Raw genomic sequence first — 26,997 nt, 5'->3', positions numbered from 1 at the left:
CAAGGTGATTTTACATTTCTGTTTTGATTTGGTTACAATTCTGCTTAAATCATATGATACCAAACATTTTGTTGAGGTATAAAAGTTCAAATAAAATGATATGCTGTTTGGAAATGTGACCAAATGCTGGTTGTAGCAGATGTGTCCTCATACAGATATAGTTCAGACCAGGTAAGCGTCGGTATGGAGACATTTTGCTGAGCCATATATCATAATATGATGCTGGTAAAGCAAAGAATGTGCAAGAACTGGATGATTTTTCTGAAGATCAGCGGGCAGTTAACAGCTGAGGACAAACAAGGCTTATTCTTAACAACCACAAAACAAAAACAGTCATTGATTGTCCAAGTAACATGATTAAGAATCCAGTGTATGTAAATGATCAAACAGAATGATCGTGTGAGTTGAGCCTTGGATGTTTCATTGCATTTCTTCCAGAGCACAACACCTGTAGCCAAAACAAAGGAAAAACAACAGAATTATTAACTCCTTATATGAGCATTAAAATGTTTACACAAATCATGGAACCTTTCTAACCATAAATATACTTACTGTAATATCTAAGCTATGTAAAGTGTCTTGTGTCTGAACAGAGGCATCTGCATATGAGACACAGAGTAAAGAGCAAATAACACAGTTAATATAAACATGCACAACAATGCCAAGGATGTGCATTGAGTACAGAGAATCAGCAAGTTAAAGCAAGTCATATTTTATAAGTCTAGTGAGTGAAGTTATACGACCCATTTACCATGGTTTTACTACAGGAACGTCTTGGTTACGGATGTAACCTCGGTTCCCTGATGGAGGGAACGAGATGTTGTGTCGAACCGACAGAATGGGGTTTGTCTTGAGAACCTATCATCTTCTGAGTATTTAGAAAAGGCCAATGAAAATTGGCGAATGAAATTTGCATGCCGGGCTCCTCCCCGGATGTCCGGGTATAAGAGGGAAGCCGGCGTGCTCATTCATTCACCTTTGGTCTGAGGAGCCTAAAGCATCCTCCCCCGACCGCTGGGGTGGGCGGCCAGTGTTGTGGCATGAGGGACACAACGTCTCGTTCCCTCCATCAGGGAACCGAGGTTACATCCGTAACCAAGACGTTCCCTTTCTGTCGGTCTCTCGACGTTGTGTCGAACCGACAGAATGGGGTTCCTATGGAAAACGCCACAGCACTGAGCCGCGTCACAATCTCTGCGGAGCGACGTTGACTGGCCTGGGCGAGTCAGACGAACACGCTAGCGCGAAATTATGACCTTCCAGTGGAGAGGAAGGGGGACCCAGAGCTTTCCACAAAAAGTTGGGAAGCCCCCTAACGCCGGCCGTCACGGGCGGAGGCCTGATTCTCTAAATGGCGAGAAGCCGCCCGGCACCGTACGGGCCACTGGGTAAGCATTATTCCCCCCTGGGGGAAAAACGCTGCAGAGGCCACTACCTACCGTAGGGAGGAATTAGTGGAGACACCACATGGTCTCACCATCAGGGGAGAACTCATGGGAGGAATGTGCGGACTGCAGGAGTTAACCGCAAGGTGGGAGTCCACCTGGGGAGGTCATGGGTTGCCAAGGTGGGAACCATTCATGAGGATACATCAGACGGAACAGCCCACGGAGGGGGGGTTACCACGTCTGGAGCACTAGGTCCGGTTAGAGCTATGTGGGAGATAACTCAACTGTTCCCCGGCCTAAGGGGGCAGGGCTGCTCTGCCCAGCCTGTCCCCTGGAAGGGTGCTTAGTGATGGATGGAATGCCTGTTCTTTACCCGAGGGGAAAGAAGTGAGGCGGGATCGCCACTGCTCCCCCCGGAGGGGGAAGGGCTTCCGCAGGCGTACGCCCTACCGGCTGCCGGTCCCACACCTTGCCAGGATGCGGGCTGACACCGGTTCCGCGCGTAGGTATTAGAACCTCACGGAGTTGTTAGGCATAGCCCAACCCGCAGCTCCGCAGATGTCTGCCAGAGAGGCGCCCTGAGCCAGCCACTAGGGGTGTGCCTCACCCCAACGGGTAGGAAAAAAAGATCGGTATGCCCTAACGAGGGCATCCACGATCCAGTGCGCCAGCCTCTGTTTGGAGACAGCCCTCTTCTGCTGACCTCCGAAACAGACAAAGAGCTGCTCAGAGCTTCTGGGCTCTGCGTGCGGTCCAAGAGAGGCGCCGTGCGCGTACTGGAACAAGCACGGATAGGTTGGGTCTTCCTCCCCGGTGGGGAGCGCCTGCAGGTTCACCACCTGGTCTCTCGGGAGAGTGGTGGGAACCTTGGGCACGTAGCCGGGGCGGGGTCTCAAGATAACGTGAGAATCCCGGCCCCGAGTTCTAGGCAATCTTGCGACACGGAGGTGCTTGTAGATCCCCTACCCTCTTGGAGGTGAGCGCCATGCGGAACAGCCGTCTTTATCAAGACTGCGAAAGAGCGGAACCCCGAAGGCTCGAAGGGGGCGGGGCCTCTTGAGGCCCGCCACCTAGGTCGCAAGAGGGTACGGAGCGCGGAAAGGTGGTCACCCTCTCGCGCCCCTTAGGAACCTAATGACCAGGCCGTGCTGTCCCAGAGGCTACCCAGCACTTGGGTCATGATGAGCGGCCGTAGCGGCTACATACATTCCCAGTGTGGAGGGGGAGAGGTTACTCCCCCGCTCTCTTGAGGACGGGACAGCTGTACCCGACTGAGCAACTCCGCGGGTCTTCTCGGGAGAAGAGCACCAGGACGAGAAGAGGCGCCACCTATGGGCGTATAGCCGCCCAGTGGCCGAAGCCCTTAGCCTGAGTGACGTCCCAACCGGACTGGGGGTGGGTCACTCAGGATCTCCTCGTCCCGTCCAGACATGGAGCCAGGTTTTGCCTGGGATGCCGTAACGTGCCCCTTCCCCTGGGGAAGCTGTCGCCAGGGGGAGCGGCCAGGGGGGAGTTGTTGTCAGAGCCTCAGCTCCGAGAACCAAGTCCTGGTTAGGCCGAAGGGGCGTAACTAGTATCCACTTGATGCTCCTCTTCCCTGCCTTGCACAGGGTCCTGTGCAATGAGGCTCCACTGGGGGGAAGCGTACTTCCGCTTGTCCCGCGGCCAGCTGTGCGCAAGGGCATCCGTGCCGAGGGTCCTCGGACAGGGAGTACCCAAGCGGACAATGGGAGGAGTTCGGGGAGGCAACAGGACCACCTGTGCCTGGCCAAACTGCCCCCAAATGAGCCGCTGCGCGTGGGAGGGAGTCGCCACTCTCCGCAAGGTCGTCAACTGACGAGAGAGCCATCGGCTGTCTGGTTCAGGACGCCTGGGATGTGTGTGGCTCGCAGGGAGCTGATCACCTGCTGACTCTAGAGGAGGAGGCGTCGGGCGAGTCATGTTAGCTGCTGTGAGTGAAGAATACGCCACAGCAGCTGTGCTGTCCAACCGGACCAGCACGTGCTTCCCTGCACGAGCAGGAAGTCCCTCAATGCAAGTAGCACAACCCACAACTCTAGGCAGTTGAATGCCAACGCAGGCGGGGGCCCGTCCACCGCCCCGACACTGCTCGCCCGTTGCACACGGCACCCCTTAGGGTGTGTCGGCAGAAAAGCGTGTGACCAACGCCTGCTGCCGGTGTGCCACGCTCTCCAAGGAACTTGACTCTGCCGCCAGTGTTGGAGCGGTCGTATATGCATCGACCCGAGGGGGGCACCCCGCCGAGGATGCCATGAATCCCAGGAGCCTCTATTACAGGGGGACCGCTGACTGTCTGATCTCAGGCAGTTCAACACTGACCGGGCGCGCTATGTCCTCGCGCCCCCCTGGGTGTGAGCGGGGCCCCGTGAGGACAGAGTCGAGTTCCATACCGAGAAAGAGGATGCTTGCACCGGGGAGAGCTTGCTCTTATCTCAGTTGACCTGTGGCCCCACCGATCTAGGTGCCGGAGCACCAGGTCCCTGTGTGTACACCACAGATCTCGAGAGTGTGCCCAAACTTGAGCCAGTCGTCGAGATAGTTAGTACCCGTACACCTCCTTCCCAACGGGGAAGGAGGCGGCTTCCACGACCTTCGTAAAGACTCGTGGAGACAGGGACAGACCGAAGGGGAGGACCCTGTACTGATATGCCCGTCCCTCGACGCGAACCGTCGGAACGGCCATAGTCGAGGGAGGATCGAGACATGAAAGTACGAGTCCTTCAGGTCGATTGCCACTGAACCAGTCCTGACGCTTGACTGGACGCCAGGATGCACTTCTGCGTGACCATCCTTGAAAGGCAGCTAGTGTAGGTGCCTGTTCAGAACACGACAGACTAAGATAGCGCACCTCCGCCTTTCTTAGGGACAATGAAGTACGGGCTGTAAACCCGCTGAACACCTCGGCCAAGGGACGGGCTCGATCGCTCCCTTCACCAGAAGGGAGGCGACCTCCGCCCGAGTACGGGGGCATCCCTGCCTCTGCCTGAGGTAAAAGGACGTCCCGGAACTTGGGCGGACGTGTAGCGAACTGAATCACGTAGCCGAGACGGATCATCTTCCTCAGCCCGCCTGACAGTCTGGGGTGCTCCCAGAACTGTGACAGGGGACTAGAGGTTGATCTGCTTCATCGCCCCCGCGGAGGGTGGTTCGATGGCTAGCAGTACGGATTCCTTGCCGGGGAGGCCCCCCGGGGAGGAGATCGGCTCTGCCATATTTTCCTGCACTGCAACGCGTCTGACTGAGAGGTGCTGAGGGCTGGTGTTTATACTCGACATTGCGCTTTGCTCATGACGCAACGTCGAGTTTGCCGTTCACCGTCGTGCAGAGGGTGAGAGCGGCTGAGGTAACCCAGAGAGAGAGGAAACTCTCCTTTTTGAGAGTAAGTGGGCGCAGCCCCCCGAGGGGGCCAGCAGATGGAGGGACGGGGCAGGAACCGTCCCTATCCGACCTACCAGCGCTGTGGCTGGGGTCGGGCCCAATGGTAGCCTCGATCCCCCTGAGGTGATCCATGACAGCCGCTGCCCGACGGCTGCTGATGGGGCGATGGTCTCCTCTTCGCTGTCTCCTCCAGGTCACTGGAGGGCGTTGAAGAGGACCAGGGCTGCTGGGAAGCAGACAGTGCACGGGACTCGACGGCCGAGGCGGCCGAGTTGCGGCACGGAGGACTGCTTTTTCTGTCGAGAACCCTCCACAGTAACACCAACCAGCCCCCCCTTGCGAGACGGGTACGTCGAGAAAGCGGACCTTCTCAGCGTTACTCATCTGCGCAAGTATCGTCCAGAGGAGTTCCTCATGGACCACAAGTGTGGACATCGTCCGACCCAGTGCCCCCGTGGTCACCTTGGTCTCCCGTAGAGCGAGGTCGGTGAGGCGCGGAGTTCCTGCATAAGCGCTGGGTCGTCTTACCCTCGTGGAGCTCTCTCAACGCCCTGGCCTGGCAGGAGCCATAGCGTGGAGAGAGGAGGCAGCCTGGTCCGCCGCAATGTAAGCTCTCGACACCAGAGATGCGAGACACCACATGCTTTGGACGGGAGTCTAGGTCGAGCCCCCCCAGTGGCCGCCACCTACGGGCACGAGTGCACCGCGGCGGAAACTCCACCTGGGGACACCGACGCATCCTCCAGCTGTCTCAACCTCGAGGGAAGAGAGGGTGACAGAACTTTGTTTGACGTGAAACGTGCCGGAAGGGGCGTTCCAGGTCTTGCAAAGTTCCTCATGCACTTCCGGTAAACACGGCACTGGGGGCGGGCGCGGCTTGGAGCCGCGCTCAAACCCGAGGCGCCATGTAGCCAGCCGCGAACGCCGGGAGAGGCAGTGCGGGCACTGCAACCCAACACTCACGGCGGCCCGGGATAAGCATGGCCGACATCTCGACATCCGCTTTTTCCTGGGCTCGACCCCCCGAGGGAGGGAGCCCGAAGAATCGTCGGAGTCGGATGGCAGTACGTCACCCCCCGATCTGCAAGAGACCTCTCATCATCACGCATCGTGTCCGTAATACGTGATTGAGGAATAAGACGGCGGACCGTCTTTTTTGGGGAACGGTCAGACGAGCGAAACGAGGTGTGAACGGTCCGTGAGCCGTGGCTGGCGGATTATCGCTCACAGTAATCCTCTTCTCACCCTCGCTGCTTGCCATAGCGGACGGCAGGGCCGTAGTCCTGCCGCCACGGAACGGGGAGCAAACGAGGTGGTGGCTGAGTCCCGGGGAACACAGCCACCTGTGACGCAACGTCTGAATCGTCACCGCCCGCAGTGCGGGCAGGACGTATCCACAACGTCTGCCCCAGCGTACTGGAAGCAGGCATTGTGTCCGTCCCTCTCCTCGACGAGTGTCCCAAGAGAATCTCATCATCACGCATCGTGTCCGAATACGTGATTGAGGAATAAGACGGCGGACCGTCTTTTTTGGGGAACGGTCAGACAAGCGAAACGAGGTGTGAACGGTCCGTGAGCCGTGGCTGGCGGATTATCGCTCACAGTAATCCTCATTCACCCTCGCTGCTTGCCATGACGCAGGAGTCTGCGACAGGGCACGAGTGTGAGTCCGTGCCGCCACCTGTGACCACCGTCGCACCGGCAGTCGGGCAGGACGTACAAACCGCAGCGTCTGAAAGCTGTGTCGCCCTGAAAACAGTCCGCAACGTTAAAAAGGAGACCATAACCAAACAGCAAACCAACCAACTAATTGATGACAGCGGAACAGTTTTGACAAATACAAAACAACGAGCACAGTACAGCGGGCGTATGACACGGCTGTACATCGCAGACCGTAGTGCAATAGCAAGGCGCCTATGTACGACTCCAGAACACAACTCGACAGGTGCACAATAGGCCAGCACAGCGAATCCTGCCCGGGCACACAATACCAAACAGGCAAAAACAACCCAACAGAATCCATGTGTGATCCGTGCAGCACGGACAGACGAGTGGGGCGAGTCCGTGACAGCCCGTGACAGTCTGATCGTCAACCCCCGCAGCATTCCACACATCTCCGCGTACTAGGCATTCCGCCCCTGATGAGTGTGTTTCACCCATGAGAACAGCGGCGACAAGCCACGCTGGAGAAATTTGCTCTTTTAGAAAAGGAAATTTGCTCGAACACCTCCGGAACTGCCGAGACGCCCAGGGGAGAGTCACTGCAGGAAGGGACCGTCCGCCTGCATCCACGTCGTAGATTCCAGCAGAATAATGATCACCAAGATCGCTAGAGTAGCTCATCAGATGCACAGGCTCTGAAGAACAAAAGGTGAATGAATGAGCACGCCGGCTTCCCTCTTATACCCAGGACATCCGGGGGAGGAGTCCGGCATGCAAATTTCATTCGCCAATTTTCATTGGCCTTTTCAAATATCAGAAGATGATAGGTTCTCAAGACAAACCCCATTCTGTCGTTCGACACAACGTCGAGAGACCGACAGAAAGGGAACTAGTTATAGGAATATGTTTAACTACTAGCACTGCTCAATCAACCAGTTAATCAACTGAAAATATAGCATATTTATACTAGTGAACAGTTACATAACCGTTAACGATTTATCTGGCAGAGATACCAACTTGGCGTTGGTGCTTTGAGCCGCGGCGTAGAATACATGTAGTCAGCCATTCATACTGCTTAAAAACCACCGCATTTATTGATCTCTAAGTTCTTTAACTTGAGCAAACATGTTAATATACATTTTAGTTAACAAACAGAAACAAAACACAGGTTTAATTGTAAAAACAATCACCTAGACATACTTGAGATCTGCCTCCTCTGCTCTGCCATGACGATCGATCCGTTGCACTGTTGAGCAGAGGCAGAGACCACAGAGCCCAGAGACAACTAGATATAAATCTACAATAAAACATGGTTTACCTTAAGTAAGAAAATGCACTTCATTAAAAGTTTTTTATTCTTGAATAGCTGTCTTAATAGAAAATAAATAAGCAATGATGTGAATAAGTAACACATTTATTAATTAATTTTGAATTTTATCAAAACATACATTTAAAAATGTATCCGTCATGTTTACGTAAATGTCTGACATCGACACACTCCTCCCATCCGTTCTGTGATTGGGCATTCGCAAGGATTCCTGGGTAGGGGACTTCAGTGGAGTCTGCTTCAATGCGGGCTTCGCCGAAGACCGCATCGAGGGCACAAAGGAGGCGCTCGCGAGCAGACTTCTGAGCGCTAAAAAGACAAATGGGACACCCTATGGACTCGTAGACTTGGCGAGCATGCGCAAATTAAGTCCAGGAGACCGCAAGTCCACATGAAGTGCGCCCAGTGCGGGGACAGCCTTCAGTAGGTACATGCAAAGAAAAGATTCTATACAAAAATCATTGCTGCTAAAGCGTTGTTCTATTGGGAAAAAAATATTTTATCTCTCAGTACTTTTTTTCATATCTTCATGATGCATTTATTAACAATCGTTCGGGAACAAGCCGGAGACATAATTCAAACTCGGGTGAGGTGTCTTCGCTTATCCAGCAAATCACGATTTATACACCCTTTCAATGGCTCAAGGCTGACATAGCACCCTCAGCACGCAAATACATAAATACCAAAGACCAGATTTCTTACCTGCACCTTTTCTACAGTAATGCAACATTGCAACATGTCAGAGACACCGACATCAGTCGCCAACGACAGCCCTACCGCTCAGGATTCTCCTGCGCATTCGAGCGCTCTTCAGCGTTCCAGTCCCGGCGCGGATGCAGCTAAGGAGCCCGAGGCTACACCACGAGGCCGCCAGCTTCGTCGGTCCGCACAACGCACTTCGAAGCGCCGCTGCACTGCCTCGCCGCGCCCAACCAGGCAACAACTTCTCTCGCCAGCGTCGTCGTACGCTTCAGCACTTACGGCCATCCCAGCCATCGGGTAGTGGACCGTCGCAGGCTTGCGTCAAGCTTTGGCCAAGCGGGACGTCATCCCCAGCAGGCGGCACAGCAAAGCAGAGCTGTACAGCCTATACTCCTCTTTGCAGACAGAGGCCCCGCCTTCGACCTCAGAGGAGACGAACCAGGATCCCGGATCGTCTCGAGCGCAGCCAGGCCCTTCCACTTCGACAGCGAGGCAAGACTCCCAACCACCATGCCGCCGCAGCAGGCCGTCTGCAAGTCTGGGCCGCGCCCCAGAGGAGCAGCTTTTGCCTCCAGCCGCCTTCCAGCTCAGTGATTTGGAGGAATCGTTTCCGGCTCCAAATTTCCGCAACTACCAGGACAACGCGAGCCGGCCTTCAAGGGCGGTTCGACAAATTATCAACCCCTCCCCCCACATCACTCCAAGCTCCTGGACAGCGGCTCCGCAGTTAACACCTAACGCGAGGCTGCCTCCGTTAGCGTCCCAGGCCCAGGTTTTAGGTTTTCCTCCCCTCACCCAAGGGTACGGCCCGTCCTACTTCCCTCAGGCCCCCGCCATGGATGCCACTGCTAACGTGAGACTGCCTCCGTTAGCCGCTCCATTGGCTGCTATTCCCTCCCTCCTCTCTCTACCACAGGCACGCCCAAGTTTCTCACTGGCTACAGCAACATCCATACCGGTGCCATGCAACGCCCCGGTCCTGGAACCACCCCCCGTCTCCACAAGCATCAGGACGCAGATTTTGGCAGGTGCGGACATAGATTTATTTCAGCTTCTATCACCACTTTCACCCCCGTCAGCAGATCGGCAGATTTCTTACGGCGACCTTTCGTTTACTTTCAAGAACGCATCCCACAGTCACTCCCGCACTCTGTCCTTCCCAGAATTCACCATGGCATTTTCCCGCTTCACTGACGTGGTCTGCACGGTGTTCCCTCACAGGAGGCGTGAGCTCGGCGACTATCTCGCCATAGTCGCGGAGCTCGCGCTTTCCTACGGGGGGCACATTTTTACACGTATCACAAGCTGTTTTCAGCTAAATGCACCATAAGGTTGGCTCAGTGGAACCAGTGCCCCTACTGGGGAGCACTGGACACTGAGCTCCACAACAGGGTGTTTTTGGGCGTACAAAATATATCTTGCGCGGTGTGCCGCTCCGTATCACACAACACCACAGCTTGTCCCCTGGTCACTCCCGCCATTCCCCCTGGCGAAACTATGCCTCTTCCCATTTCCACCGCCCATGTTCCGCGCCTGCCAAATCGCCAAGCCTTCCCAGTCAAGCCTGACACCATCAACACCTCAGCTTACGAGGTTTGCAGAAGCTTCAACGCAAACAGGTGCACAAGGCAACGCTGCCGGTACCTACACGCTTGCACCTATTGTGGCGGCACCCACGCGCGCGTAGTTTGCCCAGTCAGTAAAGCAGTCAATAAAACATCTAACAAATATCTCTCGACTCCTGTCAAATTTTTACACCTAGCTTCCGAATTATCTCTCCACCCTGATCATGCATTCACAGATTACCTTTTAAACGGTTTCTCTCTGGGCTTCAATCCCGGCATCATAAACCCACTTTCCCACAGCCTCATATACCCTAATCTCCAGTCGGCACTCGCCGAACCCGAAACCGTCGATCTCCCCATCAAAAAAGAGATTGACGATAAATTCATGTTCGGCCCTTTTTCCGCCCCACCGTTTCCTGTTTTCCGGGTCAGCCCCATCGGCGTCGCCACGCGAAAATTTTCGGGGAAAAAGCGCCTCATATTCGATCTCTCGTCCCCCCACGGCTCCCCCTTTCCAAGCATCAATAGCTTAATTCCGCTCGAAGAATTCGCATTACATTATCACGATATTGAGCAAGCCATCACTTTGATTAAATTGGCCGGACGCGGCGCCTGGCTAGCCAAAGTCGATATCACCTCCGCATTCAAAATCATGCCGATACATCCAAAATTTTGGCACCTGTTCTGCATCCGTTGGCGTGAGAAATTCTATTTTTCTGTACGCCTCACTTTCGGATGCAGAAGTAGCCCAAAGATTTTCGACATGTTGTCAGAGGCAATCTGTTGGATTCTCTCTAACAACTACGCCATCCCTTACCTCATACATCTACTAGACGATTTCTTAATCATCTCGCCGCCCGATTCCGTCCCGGCAGCACATCTTTCCAAAGTCCAAGAAGTCTTAGCGAAACTCGGCGTCCCTCTCGCACAAGAAAAAACAGCGGGACCCAGCATGTCCATCGAATTTCTAGCCATTAAGCTCGATACGCTCAAATTCCAAGCTTCTCTGCCAAAGGAAAAGAGCGATAGGACGATTTTGATCGCTTCATCCCTCATAGACACGCCGTATTGCTCTAAACGCGAGCTATTATCAATTCTCGGCCACTTAAATTTCGCGATGCGTATCATCCCTCAAGGTCGCCCAAGCAGTTTAAAGGTTACTTGTAGTGATACAGGATGTTAATGTGCCTGTTCACCATCACAAAACTTTCTGTTTTATTCTTGACTAACTGTTAATAAAACAAACACATCTGATACTTTTAAAGCACATTTTAATCTCACTTTTATATTGAAAAGGTGACTGTTGATTACTTACTGTGCAGACACATGTGGAAAAATGCATAATAATAAAAAAAACATTTAAACTAAAACATGTCCTCCAACTGTATTTTGTTCCATCATTTGTGCAAAATAGCAGTTTAGGATTTCAGCATAATGTTCTAATAATTTAAGCCTTTTCTAACAGTGACTGTATGATGTAAAGAACTTTAAGAAACTTATATACACAACTATTACAAAAGATACAAACATTCACTTATGCTCAATCAGGTAACATTATACAGTATATTAAGAACCCAGTGTATGTAAATGATCAAACAGAATGATCAGGGGCCCGTTTCAGAAAGGAGGTTTAGTGAAAACTGAATATATTTACCCTGAAATGAGGGAAACTCTGGGTTTTCCATTTCAGAATGTGAGGTATGTCAAACCCGAGAAAGCGGGGTAACTCAAGCCCGTTTCTAAAGGAGAGGTAACTTATACTCAGAGTCAGTAACCATAGTAACTTACTCTGTGAACCTAACCTGGTTGGGAGCAGGTTTTCTTTGGTAAACCCAGAGTTTATTTCAATCTCCTCCCCCTTTTAAAGCGCAAGTGGTGTAACTCATTCATTCATTAATACAGTCATTCATGGCACACATTTTGATCACACAGAGACCATCTCAGTGACTTACAGTATATGTCATATGTGCTTTTATAGAGGATTCATGAAGAGGCTGCATTAATTCATTGGACTGTACTTTGATTTCAGGAGAGCAATTTAGGACCCGAATGGAATTTTGTCATTTCCCTATGCATTTTTATTAAAACTGTACCGTTTTTTCTTTACAGTGAATTAGATATATCAAAATATATCTCATTCATCCTTACATCAATAATATCAGCCACCGTACGTTTATTACATCACAGCATAATTTTCTATGGACGATGAGAAATGACTTAATAAAGTGTATAAATAAAGTGCATGAATAAAGAAATGAATAAATACAGACATACATGCAGAAATGAAGCGATAAAATAAACAAGTAATTTTGATGTGAAGCCATTATAACTGAAATCTGTTCAGAGCAGGGTTCGATGCGGCNATAAATAAAGTGCATGAATAAAGAAATGAATAAATACAGACATACATGCAGAAATGAAGCGATAAAGGTAATAAACAAGTAAATTTGACATGCAGCCATTCCAAGTGAAATCTGTTCAGAGCAGGGTTCGAACCGGCGATCAGTCTAACTTTGCACAAGAGTCTGACGCCCTACATGTTTCATTCATTTAATGATTAATTTATTTGTTTATTGGTATTAATTTAAACTTAAGTCATTTAAAGGACATCAGTAAATCGAGCGGAAAGTGTGCCTCACTCTCATGTGCTTTCTGCCGCCATGTTGCTTTTTTTGGTGCCGTTGCCATGGTGAACCGTAATATCGGAACTCCATTGATGATGGCTTTTTATAGTCGTGGTGCACGCGCTTAACCCAGGGTAAGCCTACCCAGAGTAAATTGAACTAACTCAAATCAGCTGTTCTGAAACCAAAAACTCAAAGTTTCTAATTTCTAAGTAAACCAACTGAGTTCAAGGTTTAACCTAGAGTTGGTTGAACCTCCTTATTGAAACAGGCCCCAGGTCAGAGTGTTCCTGTTTCACGGGAAGGCGGGGATTGTGCTGATGCGTTACACGTGACGTATCGATGTTACACAAAAGATTCGAAAGCCTAACGATTTGTTTGGGCGGTTCGGAGACGACTCTTTACTTTGGAAGCCAATATCTTAATTTATCATGGACTTTTTGGATTAACAACTTTGCAGATCGTCAAAATTGAAGGAAAGCTACGTTACACACTGAAATGCCGGTAATTTTATGAGATTCATGAAACCTGCTCTTTAACACAACAAGTGCGCTACAGTTTTTGTGTTATCTGTTGAAATATAAAAAATTTGTCTTACCTGTTCAGAAGAAATAAAGCGATGTCTGCATCCGTTTACAATCCTTTCAGATCACGGAGTTCCCGCCACCTTTGAAATGCCTTGCCAATATTAATTTTCGCACGAGTCCGATCACATTCCCTGTTTCTTTGTAAACCGTCTTCAGTTCGTTCTTTCTTGTTTTTCACAAATGATGAATCCTCAGATGTCAACACTGCTTGGCGTTTAAAAGTAAAAGTACTAAACGCCGCCATAAATAATACTAAACGTTGTATGAAATCCTACCCAGCAGTTGTGAGCACACGCTATAAACCGCCTGTCACTCGCAGCATCCACGCGCTGGCTAGCAGCCGGATCCTCTTCGTTCTGTGTACGAATGTGACGCAATGACGCACAGACGAAAGACACCAAATAAGGATCTCTGGGAAAGACGACCCGACAGGGCAAATTACAAACCATTATTACAAGCTTTCCGTGGTGAATCCAGCAAGGGTAGTGACACAGTTTTAAACACCGTTCTTTCATGTACTTTCTCAATAATTGGTTTTAGCTCATTTTTACTCAAAAGAACTTGCAGACTGCCGCTTTACGTCTGTAAAGTCATACAGTTGTTTGTCATACAGTTGTCTGCTACTCCAACTGCATTCTACTTTGTATGGAGTACGCACCCAAGACTTTCACTCTCCACACGTGGAGATGTGACAATTAAAGTGAGTTGATTTATACGTCTGTGATCATCTTTTTAAAACTATAGTATTTACTACAGTAAACTGCATAAAAATTGTTGTGTACAATAGTATATTTGAACATTCCTATAATAAATATTAAAGTATACTAAAGTGTTTACTACAGTTTATACATCTACTACAAGTTAATTCTTTTATCATCTGTGGCCGGTTGCATAAACTGCTTAGACTAGTCTTAGAAATTTCTTCAAGACTGGTCATAACTTCTTTAAATCAGTTATATAAAAAGGTTGATTGGGCTCATTGAAATATGAAAAGTAAGACCGATAAGCCCTAACTAATTGCTAAAACCTGTTAAACAAATAGGTTAAAGCTTAATAGGTTAAAGATACATGCAAGGTTAAAGAGTCAGTTAACTCTAACTATCATGTGGTATCATTTGAAAGCTTAGAGTCTCTAGTTTCTGGAGAAGTGCACCATTTTGGCATTTATCGTACAAAAAAATTCAAATATGTCCAACGTGTTCTAGTTATACATCAAATGAAAGCGCTTATTCTACAAAATATAGATCTCCAGTTGGATTTATTGATATTTTACCACAGATCGAATGCAAGTCAATTGAATTATGATGTATGAAATTGATATTTGTAAACAAACAACACATCCATCGGAAAACCTAAGCTAATAACTGCATCCCCACCATTACACTTAGCCACAAATGCTACATAATCTTTTTTGTTCGGTTGTTCGCTACAAAATAAGTCCATTCCTACATCTTTTTTCGTGGTTTTAAAAGTTAAATATCCTCCAATGTCTCCCATCAACGTGCTGCGTCAGCAACGCCACATAAAAGCTTGGATAGTTATAAATTCTGTAAAATATCTGAACCTCTCTTAATCCACATTAGATACCTTTTAGTAGTGATGTTAGCTGTGACACCAAAGCTCCGATGCTTGTGTAAAAAAAAATGAAGCGATTTTCAGTGACGCTAAGTATCGATGCTTGATTCGTTCTATCAAAACCACGTGACCAAATGACGTCCGAAGCTTCGTTTCACACACACCCACGTGACTGCTTCGTATTTTGATTAAAAAAAGGTTTGAAAATTCGCGACACAGGCCACGCCCTCATGGGTTTCTACAGCTACAGATTTACTATAATCGTATTAAAGTGCATGTGTATTTTTGTGTGCATGCACCTGCCTTTATTTACTTCCTCTATTCATGAATTTGACTTGTTTACAAACAGGAAAAATGTCCACATCCACAATACAAAATGTTATGTTCATTGTTTTGAGTTACCAAGTATGCGAAACAGATTGTTGTCATGTACTTAATATACTGATTTATTAATTTAATAGTCTACCCATGCATTCGTTCATTCATTTATTAAATCATTACTGATTCTAAAATTAATGTGTCGGTCCATTGTGAAACATTTTGCGACACAGCGCTTTCCCACACTTTCACCAGCAGAGGTCATAGTCGAGCTCTGATTCAAAAAGCTTCGAGTAATGAACCTTTTTCCGATACAATTTTGTTGAATTCAGTGGTTCAGAAAGCTTCACTTCGCCATCACTACCTTTTAAACGCAAGCTCACACTCTGACCTCTGCGTAGACCCCTCATTTGTCCAAATAGGCCAATCAGAGGCTGAGATATAGCATTGCGTAACNTGTATGTAGAGACCTCATAAACCCTGTTGACCCTGTAAACCAGTTAGTGGCTAGTTTTGTGTGTTGTATGTAGAGACCTCATAAACCCTGTTGTCCCTGTAAACCAGTTAGTGGCTAGTTTTGTGTGTTGTATGTATAGAGACCTCATAAACCCTGTTGTCCCTGTAAACCAGTTAGTGGCTAGTTTTGTGTGTTGTATGTATAGAGACCTCATAAACCCTGTTGCCCTGTAAACCAGTTAGTGGCTAGTTTTGGTTGTAGGTAGTATAGAGACCTCATAAACCCTGTTGTCCCTGTAAACCAGTTAGTGGCTAGTTTTGTGTGTTGTATGAATAGAGACCTCATAAACCCTGTTGTCCCTGTAAACCAGTTAGTGGCTAGACTTGTGTGTTGTATGTATAGAGACCTCATAAACCCTGTTGTCCCCGGAAACCACAATGTGGCTCGTCCCCATAAGCCTGTGAAATGTCACATATTTAATATAAGTATGTTGCGAAAGTGAAATAATGTTTTTGAAGTTGTGTTAGTCTTCTGTAGATCAAATAAAATTTTTTAACATTATTTTTACCTTGATTGGATGGAGGGAAAGGTGTGTCCCCGTAAACCACCAAAAAGTCACATTGACCTCAGAAACCACATATGCCTGTATGTGTGTGTGTGTGTGTGTGTGTGTGTGTGTGTGTGTGTGTGCGCGTCCGTGTGTGTCTATGTCTATGCGTGTTAGTACTTGTGTGTGTGGAGTGTTTTGTATGTGGGTATGTCTGTCTTGTGTGTTTTCAACTTTTTCTTGTTTTTGCAGGTACAACTTTAATTGTTTTGCTTATAGTCAATATGTCTTATGTACAGCTACTTTGTAACAATGAAAATTGTAAAAAGCGCTATATAACGTTGAGTTGAGTTGACTTTGGGTAATATTAAGAAACATGACAATAGCTTTCATTACGCAAATACACAGCTATGTACTTCCTTGGGACCAAAAACCTAGTTTTTCAAGATCATATTGCTCACCCTTCCAGCTTCATCTAGAGCCAATATCACCAGCTTCTCTCCTCCACCATCATGCAGGACCTGAGGGTAAACACGATGGTCCAAACTACCACCACTCACAAGAACCTTTTTCAGATTCAGCTGTCTGAAAAATAAACAAGAACAACCAGCTGGACATTGTGACAATATGAGCAACAGGATAAACAATGTGTCTGTTGAACAACACAACCTCAATAGAAACCTTGGCCAGTAGATTTGCATGTCAGAGCAATTACAGTCAACCCCTCTTAAGTTCAATGACTGTGAAAGCCGGTCTCCAAACTTCACTCACTTGGAGGCCAGTTTCTTGCACTGATAATCCACCAGCAGGTACACATCTCCCTTTTCTGTCACGCACACGGTGGCACCGTGACTGGCTGCGGCCATAGCGATGTTCACATACTTGTGGTGCAGAGCGGACACCTGCCGGGGGGCGGTCACGCACTTCTCACCGTTGGGCTCCAGCAGGTAACCTGAATGTAACAATAGTCGGACCTCAACTTTTCATATGGGAAAATGCAAATGAAGCAACCACTTTAACTTCCAAGTTCTATGAAACACAATGAAATTGGTAGGAGAGGATTTGAATTTGAAAAAAAAACCACTCATTTTGCTGCTGCAAGAATGTATTTTCCTAAAGTGTATTTTGTTATAGTAATTTACTTTTTTACTTATTTTACAAATGTTTGATAATTTACTCACCCTCATGTCATTTCAAACCTGTATGACTATCTACTGCAGAACACAAAATAGTATATTTTGAAGAATGTTAGTGAACACACAACACTGACGCCCATTGACTTCCTTTGTATGGACACAAAACCACGAAGACATTTCTCAAAATATCTTCTTTTTTGTTTTACAGAAGGAGGGATCATATGCAGGTCTGTTTGTTGTCCATGATAAATAAATATATGTGTTTAAGACTCTTACCCAGCTGGCCACCGTTTAATCCTACGGTATACACTGCATCTCGAGTCCAAAGAACCGTGTGGAACCTGCCAGCTGCAACACCAATCACCATTCTGCCTTTTAGAGCCTTACATGACACCTGTTGTCAACAGGAAATGACAATAAATGATTCATGAATATAAACAGAGGCAAGGACACAATGTCCATAGGATCAAGCTACATTACGCTGACCTGTTTGGGAATTTGGCTGGAGGCAAGTGGAGGTGACAGACCAAGCTGATAATGGGTGTTGAGCCCAAACGTGTAGACGTACCCTTCCTCTGTCAGAACCACTGTGTGATCTCGGGCCGCTGCAATCTGAGAGCACTGATGGGACAGCAGCCCATCCACTATACGAGGAACCTGAGACATAAACATGGACATCAGGGGCTGGTTGCATAAACTGCTCAGACTAGTTTTACATGTCATCTCTATTTGTCCTATAGACTGGTCATAACTTCAGCAGCAAAGTCAGTAACATAAAAAGGTAGAGTGAGAGAGAGTCTAATTGAAATCTGAAAAGTACGACTCATTAGTCCTAACTAACTGCTAGTCAGTGAGACTACTTAAAGACACAGTCTTTGTTTAGCAGCTATGTTTCTGCAACTGGCCCCAGGTCTTACAAAGAATGGATATGTAGAAATTAATTTCACCCCCACATGAGGAACACCAAAGGGTCTCACCAGATAGGTCTGTTCATCACCATGCCCCAGTCGTCCCCCCTGTCCATGTCCACATGTGTAGACCTGACCCTTCTGGGACAGGAAGACAGAGTGGAACTTGCACAACACCACCTGAAAGGTCAAAACAATGGCATTGTCATCAAGGATCATATTCACTCTTAGACATCTTTCAAGCAGTTGCCTCAAATGGTTTTTGGACAAAAATATCAAACCAAGTGGTATTTATCTTAAAGTCAGAGTAAAGAGAATTCCAAGAACTGTTTCTAAACACACTATAAATGTTAGAAATGTATTCCTGAAACACTATACAAAGACTGTGAACCACGTAGTACTGAATTGTGAAGTTAGACCGTTAAACAGTTTTTCACCATTTTCATGTTCAGGATTTTTTGGGCAGGTCTGAAATCAAGTCTCGATGTAGCACTGGAGACATCGAGCATACATGGCCCTTCCCCTTACATAAGAGTGCATTAGCATCAGTGGTTCGCCTGCTTAATCACAAGCTCAGGGTTGTCAGCTCTCATGCACACACTATCAGACTCTCTCACAACAGTCTCACTCTGGCCAAACAAATCTTCCGCCGAATAATAAGTGAACAGTAATGCAGACACGGACAGAGAAAGAATGCAAGCACTAAACAGAAAGAGGGGGATCACTGGCATGGTTTCAGATCCAACAGTGGACACACCCCCAGCATTTGAGAGGAGACAGTAGTGCTAAGTTTTTACAAGATTTTGATAACTTATTTTTTATCATTCAGATTTGGTTGGGTGGTTGAAACACATTTTTTATTTAAACACATTTAAACATTAGAAATATATTGCTGAAACACTTTACAAAGACTGTAAACCACATAGTACTGAATTGTGAAGTTTAGACCGTTAAACTGTAAAAGGAAAAATAACAACAGAGCTTAAAGGGACAGTTCATACAAAAATAAAAATTCTGTCCTTCACGATTTTGTCACATGAGAAATGTCTCAGTGGTTTTGCCCCCCTACAAATCAAGTCAATGTGGTGCAATGTTGTTTGGTTTCCAACATTCTTCAAAATATCTTCTTTAGCGTTCTGCAGAAGTAAGAAATTCATACATGTTTGAAATGACATGAAGGTGAATAAATATTGAGGGAATTTTCACTTTTGAGTGAACTATCCCTTTGAGACTGCTGCAAATACTTCATGGCAACAACATTATTGACCAATTAGGAACTGAGATCTGTAAATGAAAAAAGCAGAGCATAATAAAACATCTGTGCCTCTCCCATCATGCAGCCTTGACTTTTAGCAATGACAGCACTGCCCTTTCTCTTCAGATCACACCAGCGACTGGCTTGGACTCGAGTACACCAGGGGAGGGAAGCCAAGGTCAAAATCATCACTAATTTAATACACTTCTCAAGTCCTAAAGAGAGACAAGAGATGCTTTGTAAAGCATCCAAACCATTCTGCAATAGAGCTGACTGGCACACGCTTTCGCTTGCATTTGCGGTGCTTATTTAATCTGGTCCTGTTATCCCTGAATTAATATTTTAATATTTAACTGAGTGCATCTGCAGAACAGCGTAGCAGGTCACAATGCACTCTCTTTCCATGTAAGAGGACATCAGAAGGATGATGAAAGAGTCAGGAAATCGGATCCCCACCACGTAAAATTTAAGGACTGCCCAGCACTTCAAGGATTAATATGCTTGCTGTAAGTACACACACCAATTTAACGTAAAAAAATACGCAAATTATTTTTATTTTGCAGTGTAAAGCCTCACAGCCATTTGCTACGCATAACAGATGTGAGTTCCCCAAAATTAATCTGCAAAAACATAGTCATTATCCTCAAGGGCATTTTCAAGAACAATTTACAGGCAAAGAGGTTGACAATTTTCCTCAGTTGATTTGCGGAGGTCCTTTGAGATCTTTGTTTTGAAGGAGTTCCCCTGCGAGGAGCCTGTTATCAAGGCAACACTAGTAAGTCCCCTGTTTTTATCACCCTTTCTTGTTGCCACTCCCATTGGGAATTTTAGACCATGCTACCTTGCACAAACCCTGGGGTGAAGATATCATGGTAGATCTCATTAGCAGAACTGAATCCAGACTGAACTTAACCTTAAAAGTAATACGACTGATCATTGTATTGAAATAAAGTTTAGGGGCGACCACACTTGCCTGTTTCACATAAACACCAGACCTGGAAAACAAGTCCACAATCTCAGGACGATGCCTACTTTCCTGGTTGCCATGCCCAAGACTGAAATTTGTGTTGCTTCCCCAAGTGTACACCTCAGTAGGATCTGAAAGACAATCAGATGAAGAATGTATGACAAACTTCTAATTGGCAAGTTATTGTCTGTTACTGAAGAGGGCCAATATTGGTTACTGTATGGGTTTTAATTTATTCATTAAATAAACAATACATCTGTAACTGTACTGAATCCTTCCAAATCAATCTTCTGTCCTTCAGGATATGTTTAAGAAAATGTCCAAGCTGCTCTTATCGACGGAGCAAAAGTATTTCTTAACTAGTGGTGGCTGTGAGGCTTAAAAAAAACATAAATAAAGCAACATAAGATTCTGAAATATAATTTACACCTTCACATATGGGAACTAGGTGCTTTAAGATGCATTATGTTAGGTTTAAAAACAAGGTGGTGACATCATTGTTTTCAGCAGGCCTACTCCAAATATAGAATTCATTGAGTTATATAATAACAAGTTATATTTAATTGTATTCTAGAAAACTATACCGCAATCATTGTACTTTGATGGAGCTTTTATTGAATTTTCTAGGGACAGCCATTGGTAACTGCAGGCTCCCACTGCATGTAAAAGTACAGTCTGGTCTTAAGTGCTGAACAGACGAGATCGATAGGTTTAGAGTACAATATATAGGAATATAATAAACTGTTCTGAAAGGATGTTAGGAAAAAAGTTTTAATTTTGTTAGATAGACTATTTCTTTATAAAATTATTATAGCGGAGGTAATAAGGAATCTGTATTAAATTACCAGTGTTTCGGAAAACAACATGAGTTGGGCGGTCTTTCATGGTAAGATCTAAAACAGAAAGCCCTTCTTTGTCCTGGATGGACAGCTGCCCTCCATGCTTCAACACAAAAACACAATGAAGGACTATGTGAATAGTACAAATATACAGCGTAAAGTTATTCTCATAGTAGGAAAATGAAAGAGAAAAAATGAATCATTACATAAAGAATACATACATATGTATTGCCATCACATAGGTCACCCTGCATTTAAAAAAACATCGGCCAACCACTGGATCTCACCTTGATGAGGGTCATGAGGCAGTGAATCTGCCCATAGAAGATGCTGCGATGCAGGGCGGTCCACCCTGACTCTTTGTCCTTCACCAGCAGGTCGGCGTGCTTGCTGTCCAGGAGCCACTGAAGCAAGTCACGCTTACCCAGCGAAGCTGCGAGGTGGAGAGCCGTGCGTCCGTATGAATCCCGCAGAGTAGCTGCGTTGTGACAATGTGCAGACAGGTAAGTCCGCAAACGGCCATCCGAGCCACTGGTCAATGCAGCGATAACCTCCTCTGCATGCTCCAGAGAACGGCACTTTGGTGTGCAGTCTGGGGTTCCCAGACTCATTTTAGCTTCTCACACGCTAAGCTACAACTCCACAGTTATTCTTCAATCCCCAAAATATACAAGAAATCTTAACAAGCCTGTGCTTAAAATGCTGACTGCTAGAAATTAAGCTATGAAAAACAGAACGAAAGTACAAAACACATTCAACTTCTCTCTTCTTCTTGCCAGATTAATTTAGGGTGCTAGAATTGTGCATGTGTTGAGGTTCCACTGCACCCTAGCAACCCTAGAGTGAGGATCTACCTCATCCTAGTCAACCATGTCACACAGATATTCAATAAAACCTTTGAAACAATCACAAGCATTGAAGAATATGTATATATGTATATATATATATATATATATATATATATATATAATAAGAATATATATCTTCTGTACAAAAGCATATAAATAAATTCCAGTCGTCTCAAAAATAAGATGAATGTGCTTAATCTGTCTATCTTTTTTTAATAAAAGGAAACTCCTTTAAATCTCCAAACTGTTCATCCAAAACGTCCATCTACTCTGAGGGAAAGATGCCTTCCCCTCAAAACACATCACAATTTAGGCCTCCATAATTGCAAATGGCTCCTGAAAAAAAAGGTTTTTCATCAATTTATCTAAATGCAGCAAGTGTTATATGGAAATAACTTTTTTCCACCACATCACAAAGCACATAGCAAATTTATAAAATATAATAATTTAAAAGTAGCTTGCTGTATAGTAAAGCAGTTTTCAAGTGACCTTTCTTGTTCAATCTGCTTCAACAAAATAAAAACACTGGCACATAAATGTACCTGCAGTTGAAGAAACACCTAAATATTTTCATAACAGCTCACTTGGCAGTTTGAGACCTTCCAAATGCCCCCCTCTGCCAAATACGGCTTCAGTTTTAAAACTTATTGCCCTCATTATTGCTTCTTAATCCTTTAGGCCCAACAGTCAGAATCTCAAACATATATTCAATGTCTCACTAATGCAATGTAATGTAATACACAGACAGTCACAGTACATCAGGCTACATTCATTTAACGTTATACCGCTTTAAAGGGAGCTCTGGTGTCCAGTGAAAGGAAATAGCCGATTTATTACTAAATTGGTCGTGTCTATCACACAGAATCAGATCTGTCAGTCTCTGAGTGACAGACACATAATCATTTATCATTATAATAATGAACAATATTGGGCTGAACTATGTACCAACCATTGAAATACACAGCGACTATTTTACTCTCTTAACGTACCTGACGCTAGATGAAATAAAAATACAATATCGTCTTTTCCCTGACGCAGCAGTTCATGCGAAACATCTTTAAAGGAAAGCTTGATGTTTTTTAGTAGATATGTTGCAGCAGAGTTATGTTAAGTAATATTTTAGATAAAGGGTATAGCAGTAAAACATTTTGTGATTGGTCTAGCAGATGTGCATGCTTATAGTTCATTGGGCGATGTAACGTACGGTCGTGCATAGTTGCTTTTGATTGGACGATTCTGCTCATAGAGGTCTTAACCGTTTAAATGGTCTCGTGAGTTTTTAACTTTTTTTATTTAATGGATTCATTCAGTGTATTTGTGATGTGCACAGACGGCTTCTTGGACAGATCCCCACCATTTGTGGTTTTCCTGAACTGGCAAGGGAGTCCCTGCTTTTGCGTCGATCAGAAACGTAGGGGCGTGGCTAAGGGGGCATACCTTACACATGAGTCACATGACTGACATAACTCTTTAATGTTGAATATTTAATTTACCATAGCCAAAGTAAATTACCATAATGGGTAGGTTTATAAATGAGAAAAAAATATGTCCATTTAAAAAAAGTTTTTAGACACGTTTTTTTATTGATATTGTAAAATGTTTCTCGTTGTCTTTTTTCTGTGTATTTTTATGCATTTATAAATATAATATGGATTGGAGTTGCAAGTACAAATACAACTACATGGCACCTTATACACTAACAACTAGGTTTTATAAATATAATAAGGTCACTTTAAGACTATAATCATATATATTTTTATTGACCAAAAAACTACAATATTCTTACTGAAGCAAATGCATCCATAGTAACATTTTCTCCGTTTTCAATTTAAAATGTTCTGTTTAATGAACAATTTATAATGTATATTTATTATAATGTTATAATTTATAACTGGTAACGCGTTGTCTGCATAGACTAGTTTTATATCTTTCATTACTCTATGCTCTCTTTCTTCTATTAATTAGGCTAACTAAATAAGTGAGCAGTGTGTATATGTATATATATATATATATATATATATGGAATTTGTTTTGTGATGCTGTAATTTTGTCTGACTACATTACCCCAAGTACCTTGAGGGAAATTATAAGTGTTCAGGCGTATTTGAATTAATATTTTCCAGTATTTTTTACGAATTCAAATCCTGTACAAGAATGTACCACCTGTAAAACTTCAAAACTTAGAGATGGTTCTTGTTGTAACCTGTGTGGTCCTGACGCCCCTGTAAACATGTGAATGGTACGTTCCAGTGATTAGCGCTCAGTGTAAATTCAGGGAGCGGCAGGGGGAGAATCACGTCTGAGCAGCGGCGCACACGGAGCGGTATGGTGAGTGACATGACGAGACTTGTGCATTGACAAAAAAACACGGACAATAACACGCTTATGTGTTTTTGGATGTACTTTATCTTTTCAGCATAGCAAGAACGGAACGTCTGGATGTTAATAACAGGATCGGACACTTTTGGCGAAACTCGTGATAAAGAAATCTTTGTGTTTAAGATTTAAGCGACGATATAAACGTTACGCGTACGGCTTTGACGCACATGAAAAGACTCTTGTTCGCCGTTTTGGATTTTGACTTTAAGTAAAGACTTCAAGGTCCAGGAAGACATCCCACACAAGAATGTAGAACAAAAGACAACGAAATATGTGATAGCTTACTTCATATGGGAGAATCGTCTGAAGATCTCTAACTTTACTTACATCGCCGTATAAGGAGAGACATATTCCTGTTTATTACCTCTGAAAAACGCGCAAGCTCGGATTAGTGCGTTTGCTTGAACTGGAAAGAAAGCAAATAAACATGTGTAACTTGACTCTCTGCGTTTTGCTCTTCCTCGCGGCTTCAAGCTCATCTTCCTGTCCTGTCCATTGCGTGTGTGAAACCACAATAGTGAACTGTGTAAACCAAGGCTTGAGATCTATCCCACAACCTCTTCCCAAAGACATCACCACACTTAACATCAATGGAAACGATATAAGGAATCTAAACAATGAATCATTCCCAAGCCCTCTGGAGCATTTAACAAGCCTTTATGTGTCTGGAAGCCAAGTGGAGCAGTTAAACACTATGGTGTTTGCTAACTTGCCAAGTCTTCGTTTCCTTGACCTCAGCAACAATATAATTGTACATTTCAGTGCTGAGGCTTTTTCTCAAGACAATAAGGTAGAGGTTCTGAACCTCAGCAGATCCTTATACAATTATTCGTATGTAGGTGTGTTTGCAAATCTTTTCAAACAGAGCTTACCTAAGGTTTCCCATCTTGATTTATCCAACAACAAACTGGTTCTCCTTCCAGAAGGCACATTCACAGGTTTGTTGGACCTCACTGTTTTAGATTTGAGGAACAACTCCCTTGTTTCAATAATGAATGGCACGTTTCAGAACCGCGCACTTGAAGAGTTGGATTTACGTGATAATGCATTAAAAGACCTGCCAAATGGTACTCTTGCAGACCTCTGTTTAATTCCTGATTTGAGAGTCAGGCTTGCAGGAAACCCCTGGCGTTGTGATTGTAATATTGAGGACATGTTGATTTGGTTGAAGAGATATGATCTTGTAGTTGACAAATTAAAAATTACCTGTTCTGCTCCGGCAGGGTTGAAACATGTCTCACTTTTACAGCTAAAACAATATCAACTTCCATGCACCTACACTGGTGATTTAAAGGGTGTTCTGGAGACCTCCTATGTCTTCCTGGGGATGGTACTTGCCCTCATTGGAGTCATCTTCCTGCTTGTCCTTTACCTCAACAGAAAAGGAATCAAGCGGTGGATCTACAATATCCGTGATGCCTGCAGAGACCATATGGAGGGGTACCATTACAGATATGAGATCAACTCAGACCCACGGCTAGCCAACCTCAGCCTCAATTCAGATGTGTGAGGAGACATGCTGAATGTTAGAACTGGCTTGCACAACTAGCATGCAATGATTTGAGTCTAGCTTTGCATGAATTTATACATATATGTGTAGAGTTTGCTGTGACATGCATTCTTTCTCATCAGACAGAATTAGCTGGATTTTGCAGGCGTCAACCCTGTTATGCTCGCTGGATCTAATTCATACATGCTGATGTGTTGCTATAATGTTGTCCAGTGGTGCATGAATCGAGAACAAATTTTTATTTTTATAACGAAAGGACTGAATAGGACTGTGGAGGTTATCTCTTATTCTGACGAAATGCAAGCATAACACAAACTATTATTCATTGGAAGTTTTTTATAGCTTAAACTGTCTCTTTTACTATTCAAACTGGCATGCATGTGTTTACGTATTTTTCATTGATGTAAAATTATGGTAATAGCTAGTTTTTTATAATCAGTTTCTGGTTTTTACGTTTACATTTGTTGTCTGTACATAGATCAACTCTTCTCTCTGAGATGCCTTGTTAAATAAAAGGTCTTGCACTGATTTTTTTTTGCACTGACTCTTCGGTCCAGTGATTTAAATTTCAGAGAGGAGCGTGAAGCTAATCAGATGGGCACATTGCACACTGTAAAAATGTTGTTTCTAAAACCCTTAAAGAATTACTATTACAATGTCCTTAAAACTACATTTCATGCAGTGTGTAATGTTGCTGTTTGTGAATGTAAGCAGTCTGCTAAGTTGTAAAGCCGAAAGTGAACGAATAACAAAGTTATTGGCTTGGGAGAAAAGGAGTCGACTCTGAATCACACAAACGAGTCATCTTTCATTCTAATTTCAGTTCCGAGATAGATTTACGTCACTCGGTGTAATGCCTGCCTACGTTCCATTTGCTACACTGTGAAGCTGTACACGGTAGACCAATCACAGCAGACTGGACCATCTGACCAATCAGATCAGAGTAGGCTGACAGAAAGGAGGGGATTAGATGGATGATTCGCCAAACGAATCATTGGAGAGTC

At 45.1% G+C, this 26,997-nt stretch overlaps 2 protein-coding genes across 3 annotated transcripts; one reads left to right on the top strand and one right to left on the bottom strand.

Moving 5' to 3' along the window:
* Positions 1-15,616: 15,616 nt before the first annotated feature.
* Positions 15,617-23,245, bottom strand: LOC130550284 (inhibitor of Bruton tyrosine kinase-like). 2 transcript variants are annotated; one of them, XM_057327710.1, is made up of 10 exons: positions 23,094-23,245; positions 21,544-21,734; positions 21,263-21,359; positions 20,424-20,548; positions 18,265-18,375; positions 17,774-17,944; positions 17,564-17,681; positions 16,923-17,103; positions 15,879-16,736; positions 15,617-15,813 (listed from the first exon to the last, which is right to left on the bottom strand). In XM_057327710.1, the coding sequence occupies exons 2-9, from the start codon at positions 21,556-21,558 to the stop codon at positions 16,586-16,588; spliced, it is 969 nt and encodes a 322-aa protein (XP_057183693.1). In that variant the 5' UTR covers positions 21,559-21,734; positions 23,094-23,245; the 3' UTR covers positions 15,617-15,813; positions 15,879-16,585. The 2 variants fall into 2 exon arrangements, with proteins under 2 accessions (XP_057183693.1, XP_057183692.1); XM_057327709.1 differs by lacking the exon at positions 23,094-23,245 and having other exon boundaries at positions 21,544-22,168.
* Positions 23,246-24,251: 1,006 nt separating this feature from the next.
* tpbgb (trophoblast glycoprotein b) lies at positions 24,252-26,521 on the top strand. The gene is made up of 2 exons (XM_057327711.1): positions 24,252-24,432; positions 24,521-26,521. Exon 2 carries the CDS (start codon positions 24,911-24,913, stop codon positions 25,991-25,993), a length of 1,083 nt encoding a protein of 360 aa, XP_057183694.1. The 5' UTR covers positions 24,252-24,432; positions 24,521-24,910; the 3' UTR covers positions 25,994-26,521.
* Positions 26,522-26,997: the final 476 nt, after the last annotated feature.

The sequence above is a fragment of the Triplophysa rosa genome, unplaced genomic scaffold (assembly GCF_024868665.1).
Source record: "Triplophysa rosa unplaced genomic scaffold, Trosa_1v2 scaffold277_ERROPOS381633+, whole genome shotgun sequence".
Classification (NCBI taxonomy): Eukaryota; Metazoa; Chordata; class Actinopteri; order Cypriniformes; family Nemacheilidae; genus Triplophysa; species Triplophysa rosa.
The sequence above is the reverse complement of the archived record's forward strand: the minus strand, read 5'-3'. Positions and strand labels throughout refer to the sequence as shown.

What these genes read in the sequence shown, in the direction of transcription:
- LOC130550284 (XM_057327709.1), bottom strand. Translation starts at nt 21,867, where the DNA reads ATGAGTCTGGGAACCCCAGACTGCACACCAAAGTGCCGTTCTCTGGAG. An exon ending in GCCTCATGACCCTCATCAAG is followed by an intron (nt 21,360 to 21,543) that starts GTGAGATCCAGT and finishes TTTGTGTTGAAG; the next exon opens with CATGGAGGGCAGCTGTCCAT. An exon ending in CCAGCCAAATTCCCAAACAG is followed by an intron (nt 17,682 to 17,773) that starts GTCAGCGTAATG and finishes TGTTGACAACAG; the next exon opens with GTGTCATGTAAGGCTCTAAA.
- tpbgb (XM_057327711.1), top strand. Translation starts at nt 24,911, where the DNA reads ATGTGTAACTTGACTCTCTGCGTTTTGCTCTTCCTCGCGGCTTCAAGC.